Raw genomic sequence first — 27,855 nt, forward strand, 5'->3', positions numbered from 1 at the left:
ATACTTTATAGGGTGCCATGTGATTCTATGTTTTTATTTACCAACTATGTACCATGGTTCGCAAATAAACGATTTCTAATTAATTAAAAAGTATGTTCTCATGTTTGAGAAGCTGCTCCCTTAGATTAGTGATGGAAAATTGCAGCCAAATGTAACTACTAAAATTCATTATCTGCCGTTGAGTTTAATCGTTGTTTAACTTTTGGGAATAATAGTTCCAACCAACGGAATGGTATATATGACAACACAGTGTAGGTTCTATATTTGATAAAACATAACCCACCGTATTCTCAGGGATTAATTCCTAATTATCATTTTATATTCCACGGATTGGTGTGCTTATTTTTCTAGTAATATTCATTGCCGACTGTATTGTATAACCATATAATCGGGTCTTTAGCAGCATTCATTAGCATGTGTAAGCTAATTCTGCAATCATGCATGGCTAGCACGGCGTCGCCAGTAAACTCCTCACTTTAGCTTCTACCGTCAATATCCTAACATCATAGCAAGTTGCTATTATATAGCAACTGGCTTCTTTTCTACCGACTCATCATTATTCGCAGTAGTTCGGACAAAGGTAGACCACAACAAACTACAATGATGTTTAATTTTTAAATACGTACTCGGTTAAGGAACAAAAAAATGAAACAATACCATCGCTTACCTATGTCTGGTAAAGATTTATTTAACGAACCATAATGCATGCGATGTACAATAGAGTAGTAATATCCTTTAATCTTCTTTTATACATATGCCAAGTGACCATCAAGAGGCTTGTGGTTGTCTTTATGAATACTTGACCTTGACAAATATTTGACTCTTTAAGAGACTCGGGTGAGGTCGATAAAACACTTAACTGACCTAATTAACTTTCTGGATAAAAAACAAAAACACATAGTTTTGTTATACACACTAGCACTACTTTTTTAAAGTACAATAAATAATATTTTGATATGGTAAGTGAAGGGACTAGCATTCGAGTAAAAAGATCAACTTATCTAAAAATAATACATATTAGGACTAATAAAATACATTAATTTACCTACTAATACTGCAAAATGTAAACTAATAAATGCAAACTCACATTTGATTGCTAATAATAACTTACAATTAAATTATGATATAATACTCTAATTATCTAAATGAGGTACTTAACCCAACGCAATCGAAAACTAACTTATTCTTACTTGGGCAAGATATCGGGGTTTATCAATGCAAAATAACGGGCAGGCCAATTAGTTATATTATGCGAGGCGGTGTTATGATCATGACTTTAGCGTGTCATTGTTTGTTGGCAGGTCCACGTAATCCATGACTTCCCAGTGGTACTCGGGCTCGTCTGGAAGCTGCGGGGGGAAGGCGGAGCGCGTGATGGGCACGCCGTCTTCGTTCAGGGATAGGTAGCTCTCCAGCGCCGGGTCCTCAGGGGTGCTGCGCGCCCGCGCGTTAAATGCCCCGCCAACGTCTTCGCTTGGAAGCTCCCAAATGTGAAACTGGGTATTCATCTTGAAGTTCTGTTGACAACGAAACCAATTGTTTGTCATTAAGTAGTTGAATCTGAAAGAATAGGTGCCTAAACAAAAACGTAAATGTATGGACACATAAGTAGGTACGAAAGAAAAAGGAGCAGTGTGGAAGAGTTTGGAAGGATCAACTATTAAAGATGCCAAACATTCGGGAAAGTATGTATTAGATATCCTGGCCTATTTGAAAATTAAAATTAGAAAATATTGCATTTCGGACTCAGGAAATCAACAGCACTATACTTAGTGGGTTTAGACCATGGTAAATTTTTAAATACCTAGGATATTTAGTTTGTTTTCAAGCATTTTCCAATAAAAGAACTAAATAATATTTATTCCAAAGTAGAGATTGCTTGCCTCGTATTACCAAACGACCTAACTCTTGTTAGCACGCAATCGCTTTATTTTCCTGTATTAGTGCAAAGGTAATAAATAAAACATTGCCAAACAATAACTGCTGCATTAATGGCTATTATAAGAGCGTCATTATATGAGAAGTTAATCTGAAAATTTACACGAATCATATAATTGAACTATAATTAAGGAATCCTTTTAAACTCTTACAAGATCACTAACAATTGTTACTTTAAGACAGTCCATAGTCCGCATTATATCTTACCTATTTAATAACAATCTCAACCCTATAAGAACCTTAATAAAATCTTTCTAAGTAAAAAAAATACTGATAACAGTGAAAGTGTTATGAGTTTTTTAAAGGCAAGTACTTATATACAAGTAAGAAGTAAGTTTAGACTCTAGGTAGAGTCACTCACAAAAACACTGACAAATGATTTGATGATGTGATCCCTTCCACTGTTACTTAAACCTAGCAATAGCAACTTTACAAGGCAAAGTAGATATTATGTTACTTTAGATTACATACAGTAAAGTAAAGTATAATAACAACAATATACAATCACAATGATGATACGTTGTGTCGAGAATAGTTTAGGTAAGGCAGGTAGAGGTAGGTAAGGCAGTTGTCCCACCGTATGATAGTTATCTACTACGTAAGTAAGTATGTCCTTTCTGCTTTATCGCTCATGAAACGTTAAATAGATATACAGCACGATTCATGAGACGTGAGCAGGACTAATCCTGCAGTAACTGATAATTAATAGATCACCGTCGTATTCAGGTGAAACAACCACACTTTTTCCTATTTTTTAACTTTTTGGTGAGGGCAAATTTAATTCTCTACAATATTGGTCACCCTACAAGACCTAATTAATAAACATAAAACCTCTTTAACCGTAATGACAGCGTTTTGGTTACGAAGAAAATAAACTGTCAAACGTCAAACTTGAGTGAGATACGAGTTTTCAAAAGTAACCAGACCATGATGACAGTGATGAGTTGATGACATTCAATTTGACACAGAATATCGGTAGTTTAGCATTCTAATTTTAGGGTGACCATATATGCATGTCGTAAATAAATTAATAACTTTTTTTTTCAACACGACTAGAAAATTAACGTTAACCTCACTAATGATACGAAACAGTTGCTTATAATTTACGAAATGCGCAGTGTTAGTCCTGCTCACGTCTCCTGAATCATCCTGTATATCTGCATCTATGGGATCTTTCTCAAAGTGTTGTACTAGCGAAAAATTCTCAAATCTACAAGACGGAGAACCTTAATGATAACTTTGTCTAAGCTGTGTTATTGGTAACCGAGTAATTGCCGTCACATTCTCCGGCCGCAGTAATCTGCGACGAGCCTTGATGAAACCACAATAAACATGATCCTGAGATGCCCTTGCGCACTTCCGCTTTTAATCGTAACTACTACCTGCAGTCCTACATACGAACCTTTTACACATGCGCATATAAATCACGCAACGGTTTTATATTTAGGTAGGTTGTAAGTACCTACTTTACAACGGATTAGAGACTAAAGAATGATGTAAACTGCAATCTTCATACAAAGTTCTCTTTATTATCATTGTTGTAGATGGCTTAAATAAGCGAACCCACAGGTCCATTTTTTATGGTTCTCTGACTACTCTCCATTAAGCTAACTGAAAGAGTTTAAAAAATGTTCAATATCGAAATATGTTGTAATGTAAGAATTGAAAGATGTAAGGACAATATGCCATATAAAAGATACCTATGCTACTTTATAAGACATTAGTTTGACGACGTGTCTGGCCCAGTTGGTAGTGACCCTGCCAATGAAGCCGATGGTTCAAATCCCGGTAAGGGCATTTATTTGTGTGATGAGCACGAATATTTGTTCCCGAGTCATGGGTGTTTTCTATGCATTTTTTTGTAAAAGCGATTATGATATAAAAAAATTACTTAAACGTATTTTGTCTTAAGTCATAATTTTATCGACATCTACTTGTAGTAAGTTTCTAAGTTTCACTTGTCCTCGTACTTTTTAAACGTCAAACAAAATTGCACCCGTCAAACCGTGGTTTGGACATTAGGTACCTACTTATGCATTACCTTTTATAGATCATTTATTACAGTAACAAAAAAACTAACCTAAGTACAAAGATTATCAGCGTGTTTATTATTTACTTGTCTTTAGCCAGTATGATCTCACTGCAGCGTAGGAAGCCGCAACTGCCGCAAGTAGGTAGTACATACCTTCCATACACCTCTTTATCATAATATTGTGATTGTTGAATCGGATATATTTAGTTATAAATCACATTATCAAAGTAAACAGCCACGTCCTACGTCAGGATAACTGAAGGCTGAAAAAAATACGGCAAATTTTGAAACGTCCAAGATAAGTCATGACAAATTAGTGCACAATTTAGTATAAGCTCACGGCAAATATCATAAAGGATGACGCACGGCACCTGACAGACAAACAACGAGGAGACTGATGGTGCTCGATGTTGGTTTGGTTTTGTTGCTGATAAGCCTCTAACGTCTCTATTTTCAACATAATAACACACAAACATGTTCATAGAACGCAAACTGGAAAAGAAAATGGGCTATCCAACAATTGTCTTTAATTTTTTTTAAGTAGGTAGGTACATATGGTACTACTTTACCGCACTAGTGCGATAATTGGAATATTACGTGACTAAGTATGCCAAAAAATTAAAGGGCCATATGCATGTACTGTAAAACGTTGTACGATACATGTGCGAATTTCCTATTTATCGCACTTGTATCGTAATGTACTATTAACTCTTTGGACGTATTTTTAGATCTCTAACTCTCTCTCAGAACCTCCAGAAACCCATCGTCACACCGGGAAAAATATAGAGCATAGGGCCAGCATAGAGCATAGGGCAGCCAAAACTCGCGCATCACTAACATGAACGTTGCTCAGGCGGTATACATGTCGTAGTCAGATCGTATAATCCGCCGTATTACATTACGGCTAGCCGTTATCAAAAACAGAGGCGTTTTGAAATGCGGCGGTTCGACGATTAGCCGGATTGTCATTGCGATACGTTCTTCAATAAGGCGGCCAACGTTTAGCCGCATCGTACTACTATTTTAGATTGTAGAGTGACCAGTTCTTTCGGTCGCCTACGTAACCGGAGTTTGACAATGTTTGCAATTTAATTTATTTTTACCATGGTCCCACCGCACTACATGTGTTTATTTTCCAAAACATTTCCTTCGCAACTTAAATAGACGGAGCCCCGCAAGCGGAGCTCCTATTTCTGGGCGGTTTGCCCTTCGGGCATCTGAAGCTACCTAACGAACCTAACCTACTTACCTACCTACGCTTTTTTCCCCAAAGTGTAATGTTTTCACGGACGTCTCACTAAATCAATAGGTAGGTAGGTTAGGTTCGTTAGGTAGCTTCAGATGCCCGAAGGGCAAACCGCTCAGAAATAGGAGCCCCGCGAAGCGGGGCTCCGTCTAGTTAAGTTGCGAAAGAAATGTTTTTTGAAAAGAAACAGTCCGACGAACTCCAGATTTGATGGACACCCCAGCGTTTGTCAGGCAGCGCCACGGGTGTTAAAAATGGGAACTAAAAACTGTCAAAGCGGCGGCTAATGACTCGCTGTATTACATTACGGCTAGCCGTGTTGAAGAACGTATGGCGCCGAATACATTCCGGCGGATTCTCATTCAGCCGCATTCAATCCGGCTAATCGTTAAACCGCCGCATTTCAAAACGCCCCTGTTTTTGAAAACGGCTAGCCGTAATGTAATACGGCGGATTATACGATCCGACTGCGACATACACATGCTACCGTAAACTGAAATATACCTACAACCTACATATATGATAATAAGAGAAGTTAATATCACTAATAGCTCTGATGACCCATAGCTACTCTTTGTCATGTGTCATGACATTTTTTGTAACGGGAGCGAGCTAGATCTTTTACATATTTTAATCCGCTGATTCCTCATAAATTTTTAGACTCTTATTTAAGTAGGTACACATAAATTCTGTAGCATGCAAGTTTATGTCCGTAGCCTTAGATGCATTTGCTATTCAGAATACAGTGAAGCGATCGTAGCCGGTCGTAGCAAACCGCAGAGCTGATAACTGCATAAGTAATTTTACTATCACCTCGCCTAACACAATAGTGGTTTTATCTCGGGCAGTAAATTCTGTTCAATGGCCCGGCTTGATTGAACAGAGCACGTGAGGTGACGCATACTGTGTTTGCCACAAGTACAACATAATAGTGCGATGACAACCGACTGTTTTTTTTTCAAGGTTTCACCAGTATCTGTGTGAAGTCGATATCAGATCATATAGTTACAATTGCGAGGCCACGTTATGCTGGAAATGAGTTCACAGTTGGGGCAAACTGTTTTGGGAATTAGGTAACAGCTTAGCAGGTATTCGCTACAAAACTAGAGATTTACTATGACAAACAAGTACTTTTATGTACTTAGATAAATCTAAAGAGAAATCATAAAAAGGTTGCATGGTTTTGGACTGTTGTTCTATGTACAAATATTAACTAAGTAGATTGTTAATCCTTTGCACCGAAATGTTTAGGAAAGAGTGGGATAAATACTACTTTAGTTTCAAGTAAACTAGATAGGTACCTAATGAATGTAATGACAAACAAGACGATGGGAAAAGGGAACCTACCAATCATATGTACAAAAGTAGACTTTGGCCTCCGCTTGACGCCATACCTATACTACTTACGTCACTCTCACGATGTTTGGGAAGACAGTCATTTTATTTTTCTATAGATTGAATGTCACACGGTGCCTACGGCGTTATGTCACCTGGAGACCAAGGCTACATCTACAATGACCAAAGCAGTTTGTATTGTTAATCTTACCTCCGGTAGGCAGTGGTGCTGCAGGCAGTAATAGTCCTGCGAGCCGTCGTGGTGGCACCACGTGCCGTCGGGGAAGTACGGGTCCAGGCCCTTGTCGTTGAGCTCCACTCGCGGCGCGTAGAAGCCGCCGCCCGCCGCCCGCCGGCAGAACACCGCGCACCCCATCCACATCCGAGCTACGATATAACACGCATTTAATTACCTACATATTTTCCAAATTAAGATTTGGTCACTAATTGCCATTTGGGGTCAAATTTGTACAAAGTAAATACAAACTAAAGAGCTTGGCTTGACCAATAACGATTATAATTTTGACCAATGCTTGGACTTTGACAAACTATAACAAATATTCAACTTATTGCTTTATAAAATGGGCTCCAGCGCATTAGAAAAGATTTGATCGTCACCCGCGGCTTTTGCCGACATTACATTTCGACAGGTTAGGCGTCTTACTGGGGTCGTGGGGCGCCTGCAGGCCGCCGCCGCGCGCATCCAGGCTGTGCAGCACCGCCGCGTACTCCGCGCACTTGCGACCAGCCAGCTCGCTTGCCGTCACCCGCTTCTTCTTACCGCACACCTACACATACCACACAACTAATTACCGAATAGAATATGGCTATTTAGATAATTAGGCCTTTAGGAATTAGGAATTATTAGTGTAATATGTACAATGTACATATATTAACCAGTGTCCGTGGTGGCTAACGATTTTATTTTTTATGGCTGCTGTACAATGTAGGTAAGTAAATATATCTAATAAAATGTTAGGCACATACAAAGAGCGTGTATGTACAAGCTGCTTTATGTACCTGCCCCGGCCCCACCGGTAATCACATTTGAAATTTAGAGTTTATTTAAATGAGTGTGTATTAATTAAAAGCGAGCCCTCTTGCTTAATTAGATATCCAACTTTATATTTATACAAAAATCGATCTACATTTGGAAATACTCATGACATTTGTTGTTGAGTAGGTATTAGGTATTGAGGAGTACCTATATGTATGCTACATACCAGTGTTGGGCATTCAAGAATAAAATCATTATTTGAATAAGAATTCGTAGGAATAAAATCATCTCGATTTTATTCCCGTCAAAAATATTCAAATAATTTTGGTCGGGAATAATTCGTACGAGAAAAAATTGAATGAGAATAACTTATTCTTAATCAAATAAATATAATCATGATTTTTAATTGAAATAATATTCCACGAATAAAAATGTAGTTCGGGTACCGTATAGGTACTAATTACGTATAGTAGTTAGTCTCTTGTCTAATTTATACCTATTTTATGGAATAAAATCTTACAAATTGACTGTCGCATAACGCATAGTTTCAGTAACCGTATTATTTTTAATTTACTAATCAAATCATTAGGTTCAATTTAACTGGTCTAGGGGCCTAGCCAAGATGCCAATCGTTTGCGCTCCGACAACGAAGCGCTTTGTCTCTATCACTCTTACATATTAGTGCGATAGAGAGACGGAGGTAGCGTTTCGTTGAAGTAGCGCAACCCATTGGCATGTTGGCTACGCACTCAAGGTGCCTTCGATTCGATTCGATTTTGAAGGTGCCTAGCCAAGATGCCAATTTTTGTTTTTAATTTAATAATCAAATCATCAGGTAAATTTAACCGTTCTGGGGGCCTAGTCAACATGCCAATCGCTTGCGCTCCAACAACAAAGCGCTTTCTGTTTCTATCACTCTTACATATTAGTGCGATAGAGAGACAGAGATAGAGTTTTGTTGTCGTAGCGCAAACGATTGGCATATTGGCTACGAACCCAAGGAACCTAGCCAAGATGACAATTTTTGTTTTTAATTTAATAACCAAATCATTACGTAAATTTAGCTGTTCTGGAGACCTAGCCAACATGCCAATCGCTTGCGCTCCAACAACGAAGTGCTTTCTGTCTCTATCACTCTTACATATTAGTGCGATAGAGCGACAAAGATAGCATTTGTTGTCGTAGCGCAAACGTTTGGCATGTTGGCTACGCTCCCAATGTGCCTAGCTAAGATGCCAATTTTTTGTTTTTATTTTAATAACCATACATTAGGTATAGCTGTTCTGGGGGCCTAGCCAACATGCCAATCGCTTGCGCTCCAACAACGAAGCGCTTTCTGTCTCTATCACTCCTACATATTAGTGCGATAGAGAGACAGAGATAGCGTTTAGTTGTCGTAGCGCAAACGATTGGCATACTGGCTACGAACCCAAAGTGCCTAGCCAAGATGACAATTTTTGTTTTTAATTGAATAACCAAATCTTTGGATACAATTTAGCTGTTCTGGGGGCCTAGCCATTATGCCAATAGTTTGCACTCCGACAACGAAGCGCTCTCTCTGTCTCTCTTTCGCACTTATATATAAGAGTGATAAAGACAGAAAGCGCTTCGTTGTTGGAGCGCAAGCGATTGGCATGTTGGCTAGGCCCCCAGAACAGCTAAATTTACCTAATTTGGTTATTAAATTAAAAACAAAAATTGGCATCTTGGCAAGGCTCATGGAAGCGTAGCCAACATGCCAAACGTTTACGCCACGACAACAAAACGCTATATGTCTCTCTATCGCACTAATATGTAAGAGTGATAGAGACAGAAAGCGCTTCGTTGGCGGAGCGCAAGCGATTGGCATATTGGCTAGGCCTCCTGAACAGCTAAATTGTACCCAAAGATTTGGTTATTAAATTAAAAACAAAAATTGACATCTTGGCTAGGCACCTTGGGTGCGTAGCCAATATGCCAATCGTTTGCGCTACGAGAACGAAACGGTATCTCTGTCCCTCTATCGCACTAATATGTAAGAGTGATAGAGACAGAAAGTGCTTCGTTGTCGGAGCACAAGCGATTGGCATCTTGGCTAGGCCCCCAGAAAAGCTAAATTTACTTAATGATTTGGTTATGAAATTAAAAACAAAAATTGTCATCATTGCTTAGCACCTTGGGTGCGTAGCCAACATGCCAATCGTTTGCGCTACGACAACGAACCGCTATCTCTGTCTCTCTATTGCACTAATATGTAAGAGTGATAGTGACAGAAAGCGCTAAAAACAGCTAAATTGTGATTATGATTTGGTTATTAAATTAAAAACAAAAATTGGCATCTTAGCTAGGCACCCAATCGTTTGCGCTACGAGTGCTACGACAACGAAACGCTATCTGTCTCTGTATCGCACTAATATGTAAGAGTGATAGAGAGAGACTATGCGCAACTCTACGGAGCGTCAACGTTTGGCATGTTGGCTAAGCACCCTGATCGGATGATAGAACTAGATAGCGTATAGCGGAACTCTTCAATGTGTACCTATACCTAAACTAAAGTAACAAATATCAAATCAATCCGACTTTTAAATAGAATGGTGAAAATCAACTTACAAAATTTAACCAATTGTTTTACAAAAATTAACTTAATTCTAAATAACATTTTAATTGAATAAAACCTTAGTTAAAATAGCCTCACTTCTAGAATAATTATTCTGTTTTTTATTCCGCATTTAAAATAAAAGTCACGTGATTTATTCACCTTAATTTTATTCTAAAATAACTAGTGCAAGAATTATTCTAATTCAAATTGATTTGAATAAGAATAAAATTTCTGTTTTTATTCTTATTCTTATTCAAGTTAATTTTTGCCCAACTCTGCTACATACCAATTACACTGTTAACCGTAAATCGTACGATAATTATTATTGTATCTTAGTACTACGCAGACAATTTACCGCTGACGTGCATATTTATAAACTCCGCTAGCGGTTTATTGACACGTCATAATTTGGTTTAAGGTAGATTTTATAGGTAAGTACGTCACACGATTGTCCTATGGATTTGGCGATTGTGACTCAATGAAATAAACAGTTTAAACGAATCATCACAAAAGTTATTAAAACTATCTGTTAGGTCATGTTCATGTTCCTTTAATTTTTTTTAGGAAAAAAATATGGTTGTGTTTGTTGTCTACATGGGCTTACGCCTATTGTTTATGATGTTATAGGTACATTATATACCTACCTATTATACCTACGCCACTTATACGCCCGTGTAGTCGTAGGTATTAGCTAATGAATTGGTAATAGGCCTTCTGCATTTCATTTATTTAATCGTATGGCGTATACATAAACATTCTCAAACAATAAGTAGCTAAATAAAATAATTATAAATCCATATTCAGGGTCCCAAGCCACGAGATTACGTCAGGTGTTAATTTATCCAGATCTTCCGGGGGGCCTGGAAAAGAGTGCAGAGGGCAGCGCTGTATAATATGCTCAACAGATTGAGCCTCTTCACCGCAGTCGCAGTTTCATTAAACAAAACAAACATTTGAGTGTTAAATAATTATTTGTACTTCGTATCGTACCTATTTGACTGAATAAAAAATTCCTTGTGTCCAATTTCAGTAGTCCTTGTGGCAGTAACACGTGTACGGAATTAAATTAAATTTCAACTACATAATTATGTAGTCACACGGCGTAAATTTAATGAAAAATAATAATTAAATCTAAAACTAAAGTCAAACACAGTATCTAAAAATTTAACTTACATATCTATAGAACCCCAATCATCATGCTACACCCCGTCCAATAACCAAATACCTAATGACTCCAACACGCAAGTGTATATTAGGTACCTACCTTAATGAAGTGTAGCAAAATTAGATACAATCAAAAAATGGACTCTGTGATCAACTCTGGTCATTGATGTAGGCTCCACCCCTGCGTCTGCGTCATTAGTTTCTCGGCTCACGATGGATGGATGGATCGAGTTATACCTACCCTGCAGATAACGTATCCGAATCCACCGGCAGCTGCAGAGTCCATACCCGACGCCATCGCAGCCTCCCGGAGGCACGCGCTCCGCCTGCACCACTTATTTCTCAACTCTATGGGTGCTCACCTTAGAGTCGTCACAGATAACGACGTCATAGCCGATGCCGTCTCAGCTCCCGGAGGCACGCGCTCCGCCTGCACCACTTATTTCTCTCTATGGGTGCTCACCTTAGAGTCGTCACAGATAACGACGTCATAGCCAACGCCGTCGCAGCTCCCGGAGGCACGCGCTCCGCCTGCACCACTTATTTCTCTCTATGGGTGCTCACCTTAGAGTCGTCACAGATAACGACGTCATAGCCGACGCCGTCGCAGCTCCCGGAGGCGCAGCCGCGGCGGCGCTCGCGGAAGCCGCGCGAGCGCAGAGAGCAGCCCGAGCGGCACGCGCCCTCCTGCCACGCGCCCCAACCACCTACATTGCCTCCATTGGTTGTTCCTACTGCGCTCCAAAGACAAATGACATGATTATATTAGAAATAAACGTATTTGTAATTAAGTACAGAAAAAACCTAGATGATAGTTTTGTAATAGAGAAAGCTATTGCTATAAAAACATCCTGCTAGCTACATAAATAATTACTGAGGTAATAAAATAAGACCCGTTTATAATAAGGTGAAAAAAAATACAAAAAAAAGGAACTTTTTAGCATGGTTCCATTGGTCTTGGATGCGATGTTTTCAATTACAGAGGCAAAATTAAGAAATAAATTGTTCAGCTAGGATACGGTTTAAGGATGACTCACGATAGACCGGTGGCCTATCCCACAAAACTTACAATTACTTACAATTTTACAAGTGTCAAGTTACAAGTTTGTAATAATACAAATGTGCGTACCACAAAATATACAAGTAACAAATTTTTTAGTGGAAAATTCTTACAAATATGTAAATTGTATCGACAAGTCTACAATTTATTGTATCACAAAACTTTACATACCTACGCTACATATCTTTTCCGGAAAATGTACAAATTTGTAGCTGACAATTGTTTTGTGCTACATTAAATTGTAGTAATAATTATACATACAGTGGAAACTGGATAAGTGGAATCGCAAGGGACCGGCTGTTTAGTCCCGCTTATCCAGGTTTTCCATTTATCCAGTTTTCCACTAAACCAGGTTCAAATAAAACATTTTCTCACTTACAGAGGCTCTCGCTAACAGAGGTTGTGGATGCTAGTAATGTCGCTTATAGAGGTCACGTATGGTATGATCAAGACTTAAATAATCATCTTTTATTAAATATGTATGTAGATATGTATGTATTAACAAAAATAGGTATGTAATTCTGACTTCAAAAAAAGCAATACTGTAAATAATCCACAGTACCTACTCGTATACAATTTTCAAAATTACAAAAACTAAATCACTCCTAATATTTATTTATGCACGAGAAACCAGTATGGTTAAATAAATCAATGTACCGATTGTACTTTAATGCAAAAAAAACTGAACGATGTGTGATCTCATACAAAATACGTAGTTAAAACACGAACCATAATGAACGAAACAAACTACCCTCCTTGTGACGGTTTATTAAAAATACAAATTTTATAACGCCGAGCTATTCCACTCATAGAGGTTTCGGAGACGGCTGCTTCCAGTTACAGAGGTAAAAATAAGAAATTTTCGAAAAAATGGATTCCGCTTATAGAGGTCCTAAAATTCCACTTATAGAGGTAATTCGTTGCCAAGGGACTGGAACCGAGAACTTGGGTCCACTTAAAGAGGTTTTCCACTAACCCAGGTTCCACTTATCCAGTTTCCACTGTATATGTAGAATTGTACCTACAATTTAACAATTCTCTAAACGTGTGTCGCACCCTCTTGCTACAGTTGCTACACTTGCTACTGTACGAATACTAGTAATTGCAGTATATTTTATCATATTTAGCGATTACAACCCTTTGTATATATACCTACCACGAAATATTTAGTTCCAGTAGCAGTGATAGTGATCCTAGGTGTCATGAATTTCATATATACATATATAATCCCAAATTTACTTAGCTTTAATGTAATTTACGAAATACTCATAGGTACTGGATACAAAAATGCATATACTCAAATTGAGCTTACCATCGTACGCCTTTTCCAATTTTGCCACATATATAGTGTCCCTTAAGTATTTCCAATCTTTCTCCATTATTCCTAAATTATTTAAATTTTGCGCTTTCTCCTTCCATTTGTTTATTTACACATTGTGCGTCAATATATCACTAAATTTACCAAAGTTTTTGTTTTCATTTTTGGAATTTATGAGGTTTATAATGGTCAGTTTAGCTTGCATCCATTGTAATGTCAGTTGGTATGTAAATGCTCGTAGATAGATCACGATCACTATAATAATTGATGTAATTCTTGCGTATTGCGTATAAAGTGAAACTACCTTCAACATTAAAGAAGCAAAATAAATTGTTACATATTTGTAGTTGTAACATTACAACTTTTCGCTTGTATATTTACAAATCAACAATTCTACAATTATGTAGCTGTCGTCACATACCTTTATTCTTTGTGGACTGGAGACTTCATAAGTAACGAAATGGATATAACTTACGGTGTCCCCCAGGGAAGCGTTCTGGGGCCCACGTTGTTTCTTATTTATATCAATGATTTGACGAATCTCAAACTACAACGTGGGCACATCGGCTCTTATGCTGATGACACAGCTATAGTGTTTGATGGAGAATCCTGGGAGTCAGTGTTCAGTAGTGCAGAATCTGGCCTCCGCAGAGTGGCTGTATGGCTTAGAAATAAGCTCCTTACGCTCACGTTCAATGCCAGCAAAACTAATTATATATGTTTCAGTAAATATGACAGCTCGCAACCTAATGTTAACTTAAAACTAAAACTACACATGTGTAACCAAGATGATCCTTCCCCCTGTGAATTCATCGAACTAGAAAAAGTTAAATTTACAAAATATCTAGGAGTACTACTTGACCAGCGCCTCTCATGGCACATGCAACTGGAAAATGTAAACAATAGAATAAGAAAACTTAATTGGATATTCAAGATTTTTAGATATATTACTACTAAGGAACTACTGAATCAACTGTATATTACATTGGCACAACCTGTCATGAGCTACCTACTGTATTACTGTCTGGGGTGGCGCTGCCAAAACAAAATTTATAGAGGTGGAGAGAGGGCAACGCTGCCTGCTCAAGGTGATGTACTCAAAACCATACAGGTTTCCTATTAAAGAACTATATCAAATCAGTGACCAATTAACCATCAGGAAGCTGTATGTTTTGAGTACCACACTCAGGCTACACAAAACCCTAGAGGTTAACCCTACAAATGAAACCCGACGACTCAAAAACAATGTTGCCCCCCTATCTAGCTGTAAATCTATGTTTGCTAAAAGGCAATATAAAGCGCAATCGGCATATATACATCTATAATAATGTAAACAAGCTAATTGATATCCATCCACTACTGTTGTATAAGTGTAAGATAGAACTCACAAAATGGCTGAAACAACTAAGTTATGATGATACAGAGTCATTACTGTACCGTGTAAATTATTAATTAAATATAACATATTGACAGAACGCTAATCCACACACGCACGCGCACACACAAACACACACAAACACACACACACACACACACACACACACACACACACACACACACACACACACACACACACATATATATATATATATATATATATATATACATTCACTCATATATCCTCGTCATAAACATAGTATTATAGTATTTAATTAGGTTAAAATAGTAAATAATAGCATAAATACCTAAAACATTCTTTAAAATAAAAATAGAAAATAAATAATGTACAATATTAGTTATAATTAGTTTATAAATAAAATAAGTTACTTTCATATGTATAACATTTCCTATAAGTAATAATAATAACAAGACTGTTTAATTATGGAGGAGCGGGGCACCCTGATACAGGTTCACTCACCTAAAAGGAAGTCCCAACCACTTATGGCAATTTGTAGAATAAGCTTAATAAGGAAATACATAATTTTTCATTTTCATTTTTTTTTTTCATTTTTTTTTGTGATACGCTTTCACAAAAATGTCATATTTGTATAGTGCAGACTTGTAACGAATACATATTTGTAATTATTGTGGTACATTTTTTTGTTTACAATTTAACAATTTTGTCGAATTGTACACTTGTAAAGTTTTGTGGGATAGGGCCGTGCCCGGGTCGAGGCGTCCGACATATGTCATTTTCTATGAGGGCTGATCGGTGATCACGTGATGCTTTATAGAAAACGCCGGCCCGACCCCGACCCGGTCTAGCATGTCATCCTTTACTTGTAATCTCGTGTTTCTAACAAAGTCTCTTACTAATACTCTGATTTCGTTCATAGTAATATTAACGCGTGTATTCGTAACGTCTTCAACAAGTTTGTACGCACCCGTGGTCGTAGTGGTCGGTCCATTGGCGTTGCTTCCGTTGTAGCGCGGGGTACTGGATGTCACTGTTGGAGCTTTCGTTGTGATTTCTGCACCGCCTGACGACACACATTCACCTCCCTGGCACCACTGGAAGAAAACGGAGGCTTAACTCGGCTGATTCCTTAACACCAGTTAATCATTTATACATCACAAAGGCTGTGACTTCAGGCAAACTAGCCGTTCCTAGAATTAATAATTACTACGGAGATAGAACCCTTAGGAAAAGATTTCCATACTTACTTAATAGTTTGCTTGAAGCCATAAGACGTGAAAATAATAAGCCTAAATTTAAAACTATGTTAAAAAAACACTACCATAATATATTGTACTAATTTAAATTTTAAATAAGTACATACAATTTTATAAATTAGGTATTAATTAGAGACTGATGACCCCACAGTCAAACTCATTGTTGAGTTTTGCGGGGCTATGCCTATTTTTAAGAATAACTGTATTTTTATTAAATAAATAATTAATAATAATACTAGCACTAAAGTTAGCTTCAAGGATGTCTCACACTAGAACGGTCCGGGCCCAGGCCGGGCCAGGCGTCCGGTCCGACACTTCATTCTATACAAAGCATCACGTGATCATCGATCACCCGTCAGGAAAAGAAGTGTCGGATGCCTCGACCCGGACTAGGGTCGTTCTAGCATGTGATTAAGTTATGTACCTAAATAGGTAAATTAAATACCTAATAGTATAATATACGATACTGTTCTCCACCGCAGCACCCCAGATATTCCAGATATTCAGCAGTAAGTATAAGTACCTACCTATAAGTTTTTTGAAAGTCCTTGAATATGTGAAATGTGAAATACGTGCTAACACGTGTTTTTTAAGAAAACCTTTTGTTGTCTCCTATAGGTAAGTAAGTGTTTATTTTGTAATTTTCCTTAATTTTACCAATTGGATTTACACCATGTAAGAGCGTATAGGTACCTACCATATGATGTCCGCAGGGAGTCCCGGGCAGCGCGGGGCCGGCGTAGTAGAAGCCGGCGCGGTGCGGCGTGCGGCACGCCAGCTGCTCGCACAGCGACGCGGCGGGCGCCGTCGTCGGCGCTGCGTCTGCGTCGCGGAGTAACACCTGCAAATAAAACAACACATTTGTACGGTATCGTTCATGTTATACTTACGAGATGGTGATTCGAGAGAAACAGAATCTCTGCCGTATTCGAACTTCAAGATATTTACAAAGAGACGACACGTACTAGATCCATTCTAGATACGTTATAGTTTAGATATCAACTAGTTCTCTTTTGCAGCGCAATTCGGGAAACAAATGTCACTTTTACGTTAGATAGAGTAAGATATCTATTAGATGTGAAATGGATCTCTAAGTCATATCCTGTGAAAATCGTTCAACAGTATCTCCAGAATCGCGCAAATGTCAAATTTGACAGGTTAGATCTTAAACATAACGTTATCGTATCTTGGTGATGTCTAATAGATCTATTTCAAAATCCGAATCGGGCTATCTCTCTTGGTTTCGGGCTATTACCACGAAGATGGACAGTGTCGCTACGGGTTGATGATGCGACGCGTTTATCGTTAATTTAATCAAGTAACCCGTCTCTTTTGTGAGAATATGCGCAAGCGCTATGCGTCAACACAAGATAAACGTTACTATAATTACAGTTTAAAGCTCTGGTTTCCTAGGGTAGAGGTGCCATCATATAGCGGCCGTCTCCATACAAAATTTTACTCGTCCTTATTTTAGCCGTATTATTCTGTATGGAGATGGCCGCTATATGACGGCACCGCTATCATAGGAAAACCTAGCATAACTGTCCAAACCACGGTAATCATACCTCGCACTGCTTCTTGGCGCCCCACACTAGCCCGGGCGCGCCGCCGAAGCGCTCGTGCCGGAGCTCGTCCTCCGCGCCCTCCACCTCGGGCTCCTGACCGTCCAGCAAACACGTGGCCCACCTGCCCGATCAACACACTTTGTCCACATTAACTCAACTTAAGCCCACATCTGGGTATTTTCTTAACGTTTACCATAGAATATAGACTGAGGCCATACTGAACAAGTTTTGCAATGGGGCCAACCCTGGAATTTCAAATACATATTGGCTGTATTCATATTACATTTTGGATGATCCTAATTACCTATGTCAGTGTTTCATCAGCCAATTTTACATCGCGACTTTTTTTTAATTTGTAGAAGTTTTTCAGTATAACCTGTCATATATGCTGCGAAAACTGTGGGTAAACGTTAAAAAAACCATATGGAACTCTGTGTAATGACATAGATCGCCGAATTAATTATTTAGAAATTGGTGGCTTAGGAGTTTTTTGGTGAGATTAATAAATATACCTAGTAAAATTTCCAAAATGCTGACAAATTATAATTGGCTACCTACTGTTGAGTTTATGTAGATATACCTAGGTGTTAAATTAATTTTGCAAATAGTTACGTTTCGTGTTTTAAAAACTGAGTAAGTAATTAAAATAATATATATGTCGCAGTCGGATCGTATAATCCGCCGTATTACATTACGGCTAGCCGTTTTCAAAAACAGGGGCGTTTTGAAATGCGGCGGTTTAACGATTAGCCGGATTGAATGCGGCTGAATGAGAATCCGCCGGAATGTATTCGGCGCCATACGTTCTTCAACACGGCTAGCCGTAATGTAATACAGCGAGTCATTAGCCGCCGCTTTGACAGTTTTTAGTTCCCATTTTTAACACCCGTGGCGCTGCCTGACAAACGCTGGGGTGTCCATCAAATCTGGAGTTCGTCGGACTGTTTCTTTTCAAAAAACATTTCTTTCGCAACTTAACTAGACGGAGCCCCGCTTCGCAGGGCTCCTATTTCTGAGCGGTTTGCCCTTCGGGCATCTGAAGCTACCTAACGAACCTAACCTACCTACCTATTGATTTAGTGAGACGTCCGTGAAAACATTACACTTTGGGGAAAAAAGCGTAGGTAGGTAAGTAGGTTAGGTTCGTTAGGTAGCTTCAGATGCCCGAAGGGCAAACCGCCCAGAAATAGGAGCCCCGCTTGCGGGGCTCCGTCTATTTAAGTTGCGAAGGAAATGTTTTGGAAAATAAACACATGTAGTGCGGTGGGACCATGGTAAAAATAAATTAAATTGCAAACATTGTCAAACTCCGGTTACGTAGGCGACCGAAAGAACTGGTCACTCTACAATCTAAAATAGTAGTACGATGCGGCTAAACGTTGGCCGCCTTATTGAAGAACGTATCGCAATGACAATCCGGCTAATCGTCGAACCGCCGCATTTCAAAACGCCCCTGTTTTTGATAACGGCTAGCCGTAATGTAATACGGCGGATTATACGATCTGACTACGACATATATATTATACAGTCACATTGACAGTGACGGCCAAAGTAGGTAAACATGTAGGTATATCGTAAGATCGTAACATTCGTAGACATAACACACATCTTTTACATAGAAATAGGGATGTGTTCCGACTTTTGCCGTTACTATCTATTCGATGCTGACTTGTACAGTAAGTCATAGTTAGGTGATAGAACTGGATAATCATCACAAAACGGGAGCAGTTCATGATGCCTACCCGACTACGAAAAACTGACTTTAGTGCTAATAAAATTAACTGCGTCGTGTTGCCAATATTTTTTGCAAGGCGTTTTAAAAATATTGTGATTAGAATGTCGAACCCCTCACCCTAGGACCCTGACCCCACCTGACCAGGCGGCTTAGCACGGTCGCGTTTTTATCCCTTGTCACCATGCCTGTCACGTTCTAACAAGTATGTAAGTGCGAAAGGGACGCGCATAGTGATAGTCGATAAAAATGGAATCGTGCTGAGCCCGCAGGTACTACAGGGAGACCGCGACGTGCGTGCCGCGCACATGTGTGCGTGAGCACATGTGGTGTCTGCGCCTTCGTGGTGCATGCCTAGGCTGGAATACGCTAGGATGGAAATCATGGAAGTATTGATAATGAGAGTCATACTGTAGATCGGCGACTACACGCGCGCTGCAGGGCGACCAGGTGGCCTCGCCGTGCGTGCCGCGCGACGGCGACATGATGTAGCCGTCGCGAGCACATGTGTTGCCTGCGCCGTCGTGATGCATGCCCAGGCTGGAAAACAACACACCTGTTATACAAGCAAGCGAAACCGTTTTTTTCCTATATGCGTGCACATGGAGAGTGCAATTTCACTCAATAGGGCCCACTGCTCCGAGCAGTCAATTAAGGCACAGTTTTGGGAGCGAACATATCATGCGTTATTGTGGGTGTCATTAGTGTGGGTTACATTAACGCACAATTGACAGCTGACTAATGTAACTCCGCAGAGTATTATTAAATTTCCCATTTTAGTGAACGTTTTTACGATAATCCTGAAGCTGAGTGAGCTGAGAGAAAGAATTAAATCCTGTGCCTAACATAAGTATAATAGTAGTTCTGGTGCATGGAATAAGACAAGAACATTAATGTAAGTGTATTAACGTGAAAGCAGACTACTTAGATAATGATCCCTTATGTCCATCTTGTAACTCCTTAAAATACAACTTGTTAGACGGTTTCGAAAGGTAACATGTTGTTTCCGTTCGATATAAGTAGTAGCCGCCTATTAAAGGAACATCCTAATCAAGTTACAAGATGGGCCTTAAGGACAGCGACAGACTTATGTCCAATCTCATGCGCGAGGATGTAGACGGATGTGAAGCCGGCGGAGGGGTAGGGCCGCCCCAGCATGTCGGAGGCGCCGAACTCGGCCACGACGCACGCGTGCGCGGGCAGGCACACGCCGCCCACCGGCGCCAGGCCCATCGTGACGCCGTTGCGCCGACCGCCTTCTTCGGAGTACAGGTCCAAGCTGGAAATTGTTTAGAGCGTCTCGTCTGTAAGCTTTTTACCCATGTAACTTTGAGAAATCTGGCAAAATGTCCAATTTGGACGGCTGAAATTAACTTCATAGCATATACATAGGTATAACACGAAGAATAATACAAAATATTGTAGTATTGTAAGTTGTAATTAATGGCGCTGTGCGCTCTGTCACTTGTTCAAGCGTCAGTCAACAGTCAATGAGGTACCTATAATTAGTCTGCTTATATGCTCAATTTTCATGGTCTTCAGTATAGAGAGTAGATTTAGGTACACCGATACCTAATAAAGGCCAGGCCCAGTTGCACCAACCACATTTGACAGACTGATCAAAACGAGTGACGTTATTCAGTCAGTTCATCAGTTTACTGTGAAATTTTACGAGTACATATATAATTAAATTTAGCGAACGCTTTACCATTGACAAACAGTTTGGTGCAACTCACCCTAACTCCACGTTAGTTGAGAAAGTATATATTGCCAAAAAAACAGAACTAAAACACAGTTTTACGATACCTATTTAATCATTATTAGATTATTTTTATCAACAGTTCACACAGGCCCATTTTTCCTTTGATAGACAGTTGCCGGATGGAGATATTGAGATATTTACCCTTCAAGTCAAAGTTTCACGGTTGACGGCAGTCCTTAATACAAAACCACCAAATATGGTGAAATATTGCCAAAACGTTTGTTTACCCTGACAGAAGTAAAGCCATGTCCCAATGGTCCGGATCGTTGTCATCTTCAACGTTGAGGGACCGTTGATACGCACAGAAGGAGTCCAACAGGCGTCCGCGCTCAGCGTGCCGCGAGAGTGCCGCAGGCTGCGAACGGAGTAGCGTCAGCCGCACCAGGGACAACTGGATGTGTGTGCCGAGGGACCAGTGCTGGTACAGTGCTTGCACCTGAAATGTGGAAGGATTGTGGCGTTGATTTCAAGCTGATTACAATAGATAGATTGATATTTATGGCGCTGATGTCACACTGGCTCGTACCGTTTGCCGAATGCAAATTGCGAGGTTGCCAGGCAACTGACGTCGTTATGTAATATAGTCAATTTCTTAAACCTTAAGCTCCCACAAAACATTGCTACGACGCTACGGCGGCTACATGCAGTCCTTTTGTGTCGGTAGATGTTGTGCGTGTACTTTACAATTAATTACACATGGTACGTACGTACGTAACCATTAATTGTGTATGGGTTAAAGTTAGGTAGTCCTCGTTGCATACTTACTGTAGTTTAGTTTAACGCAGCTTGCAGACCTTCTGGATGCCGATTGAACATGGCATGGGTCATGTAATTGCACCTATTGAATGGATTATTTATTCGAAATAGAAACAACAACCTTCGCAACGCCTGTATCTCAGACAGATTGTAGGTGACACAAAGGTGACAGATAGAATTTGATCAAGTGAAAAAAATACTTAAGTATATTATAAGTACCTGTATGTCATAAATAAGTAGGTATGTGTTCTCTTATTAGGTACCTACTCGTATTATTGATAACATTATACCTTGGAGCGAATTACCAAACAACCAATCAATGGAAGCATTAGCATTCGGAGATGTAATAGAAACCGATATATACCTGTTGTTTCTATTCAATTCATGGACAATTCACGGATCAATAGAGACATCAGATATCGCTAAGGTATTGTAACTAGGGTTTGAGATCCGGATATCCCGATATCCGAAATATCCGGATATCCGTCGAAACTAAGATCCGGATCCAACGTCTCATAGGATCCGGATATTTCGGATCCCACGGATCCGTTAAATATTGCATTGGTCATGGCCATCACGCGATAACTAAATACAAATATTGCTTAAACTAAACAGTAGTAACAGTAACAACAATACTAACAACTAACAACCTTAAAACTAGCTACCTGCATACCTCTTGACTGGAATAAGGATAATTATTACTATGTTTTAAAATAATTGTTATCAGGCTTTCGCTCAGTCGGTACAATTAAATACCTTCATAGTCCTAATGCGTTCTATCAAGAAAGCAACTCTGCATTTCCTTTCGAGAATCCAAGTAATGACTGTGTTCGAGAGACGATAATGAAAATAAATACTACGTTTTTCGAACCCCAACCCGTACACGAACAGGCACAACCTGAGCAAACCGCACTTCCTAGTACCTCAGCAGCGGCCTCAATGAGTGTGAAACAACAACTGCAGGATGAGATTAAAAAGCATTATTGGATCCATCATCTTAACCTCTAGACTCAACTGCGGCTCTGGACATAGAAACACAAGTAAAGGTTGAAATGGCTTTGTTCGATAATATAGTCGCACCAAATAAAGTCTGCAGCGGATTTGATAGCCCACGCAGTGTAAGTAGTGATCCAAAGGACTCGAGCCTTTTAGCCCTTTTTTTAGGGTTCTCCTCATTTCTTGACGCCTAAAAGGCTAAAAGCCTATTTAGCTCTTTAGCCCCCGAGCCTAGTTATATTTAAGATCCTAGACTCTTGGATTTAATAACCTTATTAAGCCCGGCCAGCCGGTCGGGGGCTACAGAGCTAAATAGGCTTTTTTTAGGGGCTTAATAAGGTTATTAGCCCCAAGATTCTAGGCTCTTAAATAAAACTAGGCTCGGGGGCTAAAGAGCTAAATAGGCTTTTAGCCTTTTAGGCGTCAAGAGATGAGGCGAGCCCTAAAAAAAGAGCTCCAAAGGCTCGAGTCTTTTGGATCACTAAATGTAAGTGTTATATATACGTCATAATTTCATAGAAGTTTGACGTTTAAAATGACACTTGCACTGCGTGCGCTATCAAAATCGCTGCAGACTTTTTACAGTCTGACTATAGTAACAAGAGGACTGAATACTTACAACGGGCTTATGATGCCTTATTAACGATATCACCAACTAGCGTGGAATCCGAGAGAGTATTCTCGTCAGCTGGTTACTTTTGTAACCACCTTCGAACTAGGCTCAAAGCAGACTAGTTGGATGCTTTGAGTTTTCTGCGCTCACATTATCAAAGACTCGACAAGTAATCATTAAAAAACAGAGATTTTTTAATGCTTTGTATTGTTTAAATTAGTTATAATGATTGTGAGACATAATAATTATTTACTAAATCTTTATTATTAATGTTACCTTGTCTTTTAGTTTTATTAAATGTTTTTTTTTTCGTTGGACGATGTCCTTTTGAAGATTCAATTAGATTCAATTTTATTTGTTTGTATAACTATAATATTGATTTTGAAAACTTTAATTTTGATTACCATTCGCTTGGGTAAACTTTTTATTTTATAATGTGATTTTAAAAACTTTTAAACCTGATTATTATCAACCTAGTCAATCATTAGCTAAGGGTGTTACAATTACCTAAGTTAATTTAGTGTTATTGTAAAGATTTTTTCTATAAAAACTGATTGTTATTATTTAATTGTTAATTTGCAAACAAATGTTTAATTTTTGTCATAATTTTCTACACCGATTTCAGTACGTTAATTTCAAATAAATCCTACTATCCATGAAAATAGCCTTTTTTAACCGATCCTCATAGAACGTCACTTTTTTTTATACAGATCCGTATTATCCGAATTATCCGGATATCCGGATCCGTCAAATTTTAATATCCGAAATATCCGGATCCGAAAAATTGACGGATATTGCAAACCCTAATTGTAACCTGTGTAACGCTGTAAGCCGAGATTACATTATGTTAATTATATTATATTATGGAGGTGTCTATAAGGTGTGTAATGATATTAACACATTAAGGCATTAGGAATTGCTATGCTACACTTGATAGACTAGGTCAGCGGTCGGCAACCAGCGGCCCGCGAACCTCTCACTTGCAGCCCGCGAGCTTCCCTGGCTATTTTGTATGTAATTTGGTAATATTGACAAACGACAATGTCTGATAACGGCTCGACTCGGAAAATGAATTAAGATTTCTACTAGACTTCACCAAGTTACGATACGGATAATTTAAAGATATTTGTAAGATAGATATGTCAAATTTGACGTTTCCGCGATTCTGGAGGTCCTCTTGAACGATTTCGACAAGTTATGACTTAGATATCCAAGTCACATCTAGTCGATATCTAATGTAGATCTAGTTGATCTCTAAATCGTCTCAAGATCTTGTGATTATCTCGAAATCTGAATAGGCCTGAAAGTCATAAATATTAACAAAGTGTGGCCCGCGTCAACTTCGTTAGACCGCTGGACTAGGTCATCTATTAGCTAGGTGGTATTAGAGAGGGTAGTATTATAGGTACCTACTGAAATTGAGAACAACATTGAATATCATTCAGAAATAAGGCAGAACCAAAAATGTTAATCTATAACAGGTAAACGGTACTTACTCCATTAATATACGCCAATAGCATATCCCTCAATTCAGTCTCCTTGTAATTAAAGTACGGATTGAAAGTCTTGTAGGCCGCCTCGTCCAGGAACAGGGCGATCTCGATGGTGTAGCTGGACGGGGGCGGCTTGTGCGGGTAGGGCGCTCGGGGGCGGCGCGGGCTCGGGCGCGGGCGCAGCGTGCGCGCGTCGTCGCGCGGCGCGCGCGGCGGCGGCGCGCGCCGGATCACGTGCGCCGCGCGCCCGCCGTGCGCCGCGCGCCCGCCGTCCGCCGCCCGCCCGGCGCCCGCCGGCAGCGGCCGGACCTCGTATGTTGAGTTGTCTACGACAATCAGGCCGTGCTGGAAGTGGGGAGATATATCGGAAGAATAATGTTTCAGACTAATTAGTGCACTAAGATTATCAATTACCTACTAGTACGGTTGTTAGGGGGTTTCGTAATGTTTACATTTACATTACGTAAACCTTTAGGTTTACTTGATATTGTTAAAATTACAATTGTCTGAATTGCTGAATTACTTACATTGGAAAATAAATATTGACTAATCAGACGAATGTCAGTGAATAAGAATGGAAGATCTTCATTATTAATAAGCGTTAATGTACCTATAATGGTTGATGCCCCTAAATCAATCAATAAGTCATCGATACAACAGTATATTTATAGACAAAGTTTGGTTTTGCGAGCCACATAAGGGCATTTCATAATCCGGATAAGAATTGTTGATGGAGTCGCCATTGCCGGATACGGCAAGGAAGGAAGCTGATATTTTGTAATTGATTGTAGTCAAGTGGATTATTTAAAGTGAAGCAATTATATGTATATTACATCAATCAATGTCTCAAACATTGATTGATGTAATATACCTATAATTGACCGCGCAAATGATCGTTTCGGGGACCCACCCTTCAGGGATTAGTACTTATCACTATCTTCTTTCTTCTTTCTCACAAATAGGTTTCCTATGTAACTAATTGTATTCTCGTACAAAGTAAGAAACAAGGTCATCAACGGCGTATCGCGTGCACTCTCCAACCACGCGCAAGACGCGCTTATACTATCCTAATCCTATATAAACGGAAGAGACGTGGATGCTACTTGCAGGCAGAGAAGCGGCTACGGCGTCGACGCCGGCGTGCTGATAGTGGCACAAAGGCGTCCACCGCCGACAGCGGCGCGTCGCGTTCGCTCTCCTATTATCATGCTGAACACGCTATACTAACCTATATTAAACGGAAGACGTACCAATGCATGGTCCTTGCAGGCGGAGAAGGCGGCGACGGCGTCGACGCCGGCGTGCTGGAAGTGGCACGAGGCGTCTACCGCCGATAGCGGTGCGTCACGCCCGTGCTCCGACCACACACCGAATGCGCGCGCCACTAGCCGCCGGTTCGGGACCAGGCGTAGGGAGAAACTCCTGTAAAGTTAATTATTCCAATATAACCAGTCTTACCAATAACATCACTCTCGATAGGGTTGCGTAATACGGCTTAATTATAAATCTCAATAGCCATTTTTCAGCTGTAAGGGTTTTGGGGTAATACCGGATGCGGGAGAAATTCATTTCTGCCAAAATATAGGCTTTATTTCTTATTTTTGACAACAATGTGCAAGACGTCATTTCATTACGCCTCGGCCGGACGTCCCTCCGCCGCGCAGTAATGTTCGGAGTTTCGGACGTGTATTTTAATACAGCAGTGATTGTCAAACTTTAAATTATATGAGGAGTCATATGAGACGCGCGCACGTTTCCCCCGTCGCCGGTCGGCCACGAAGCTTCGCACGGCAGCAGGACTATTACGTGAGGTACCTTACCTACCTACAAATTATGTACATCTGCGCTCAGCTTCTAGGGCCTTCGATCAACTACCTAATTCACACCCTCCCCCAGCAAATAATCTTGGAGTTAGCAAATTACCTAGTATACATACATATGCAGTAGGTACTTACGTACTGACCGACCGAAGGCATCGAAACTGTACGGAACGGGCACATCGTCGCTGCCGCTATTATACTCTCGCAGCAGCAGGGCCATAAGGTGCACTTGACCTACACCCTCGCTTAGCTACTAGTTCGGGATCAAGGTATCAGTACATCTCTTCAGATGTAGATGATGTGTATTCAGATGTCTTCACATACTACCTCACCAACCGAAAGCATCGAAGTTGTAGGTACGCGGAACGGGCACATAGTCGCTGCCGCCATTAGGCCGCTGAGCCTCTCGCAGCAATAGGGCCGTAAGGTGCAACTGACCTACACCCTCGCCTAGCTACTAGTCCGGGAGCAAGATGTCAGTATAACTGTAGACGTACTTACCGACCGAAAGCATCGAAGCTGTACGGAACGGGCACATCGTCGCTACCGCCGCTCGACTGCTGAGCCTCACGCGGTAGCAGCGCCGGCAGATACACCACTTGCACGTCCGTAGTTTGCTCGGCGCCCTCGCCCAGCCACCAGCTAGGGAGTTGTAGTAGGTCCTGAAATATGCCGGATTCCAGATATATTGCTGTAAAGTATGAAATGAAGGTAATCATGCAGATTTGCTCGCGCCTAACTCACCCCTAGGGACAAAAATATACACTTTATTGCTTTCAAGTTGGTGTACAGGAGCACATTCTGAGTTTTCATTTCTTATTTGGTATTGGTATATTC

General features: G+C 40.0%; 1 protein-coding gene and 1 long non-coding RNA gene across 2 annotated transcripts in view; one reads left to right on the forward strand and one right to left on the reverse strand.

The window, feature by feature from the left end:
- The window catches only part of LOC134790059 (uncharacterized), a 509,644-nt gene that overhangs the window by 13,167 nt on the left and 468,622 nt on the right, over positions 1–27,855 (forward strand). The window lies entirely within an intron of this gene.
- Positions 845–27,831, reverse strand: LOC134789591 (A disintegrin and metalloproteinase with thrombospondin motifs adt-2-like). Its single transcript, XM_063760160.1, has 14 exons — positions 27,763–27,831; positions 27,520–27,680; positions 26,449–26,620; positions 25,202–25,543; positions 21,568–21,776; positions 20,666–20,857; positions 19,990–20,118; positions 17,847–17,967; positions 16,979–17,122; positions 15,989–16,119; positions 11,855–12,029; positions 7,216–7,339; positions 6,763–6,938; positions 845–1,517 (listed from the first exon to the last, which is right to left on the reverse strand). Exons 1-14 carry the CDS (start codon positions 27,829–27,831, stop codon positions 1,269–1,271), a joined length of 2,394 nt encoding a protein of 797 aa, XP_063616230.1. The 3' UTR covers positions 845–1,268.

The sequence above is a fragment of the Cydia splendana genome, chromosome 4 (genome assembly GCF_910591565.1).
Source record: "Cydia splendana chromosome 4, ilCydSple1.2, whole genome shotgun sequence".
NCBI lineage: Eukaryota > Metazoa > Arthropoda > Insecta > Lepidoptera > Tortricidae > Cydia > Cydia splendana.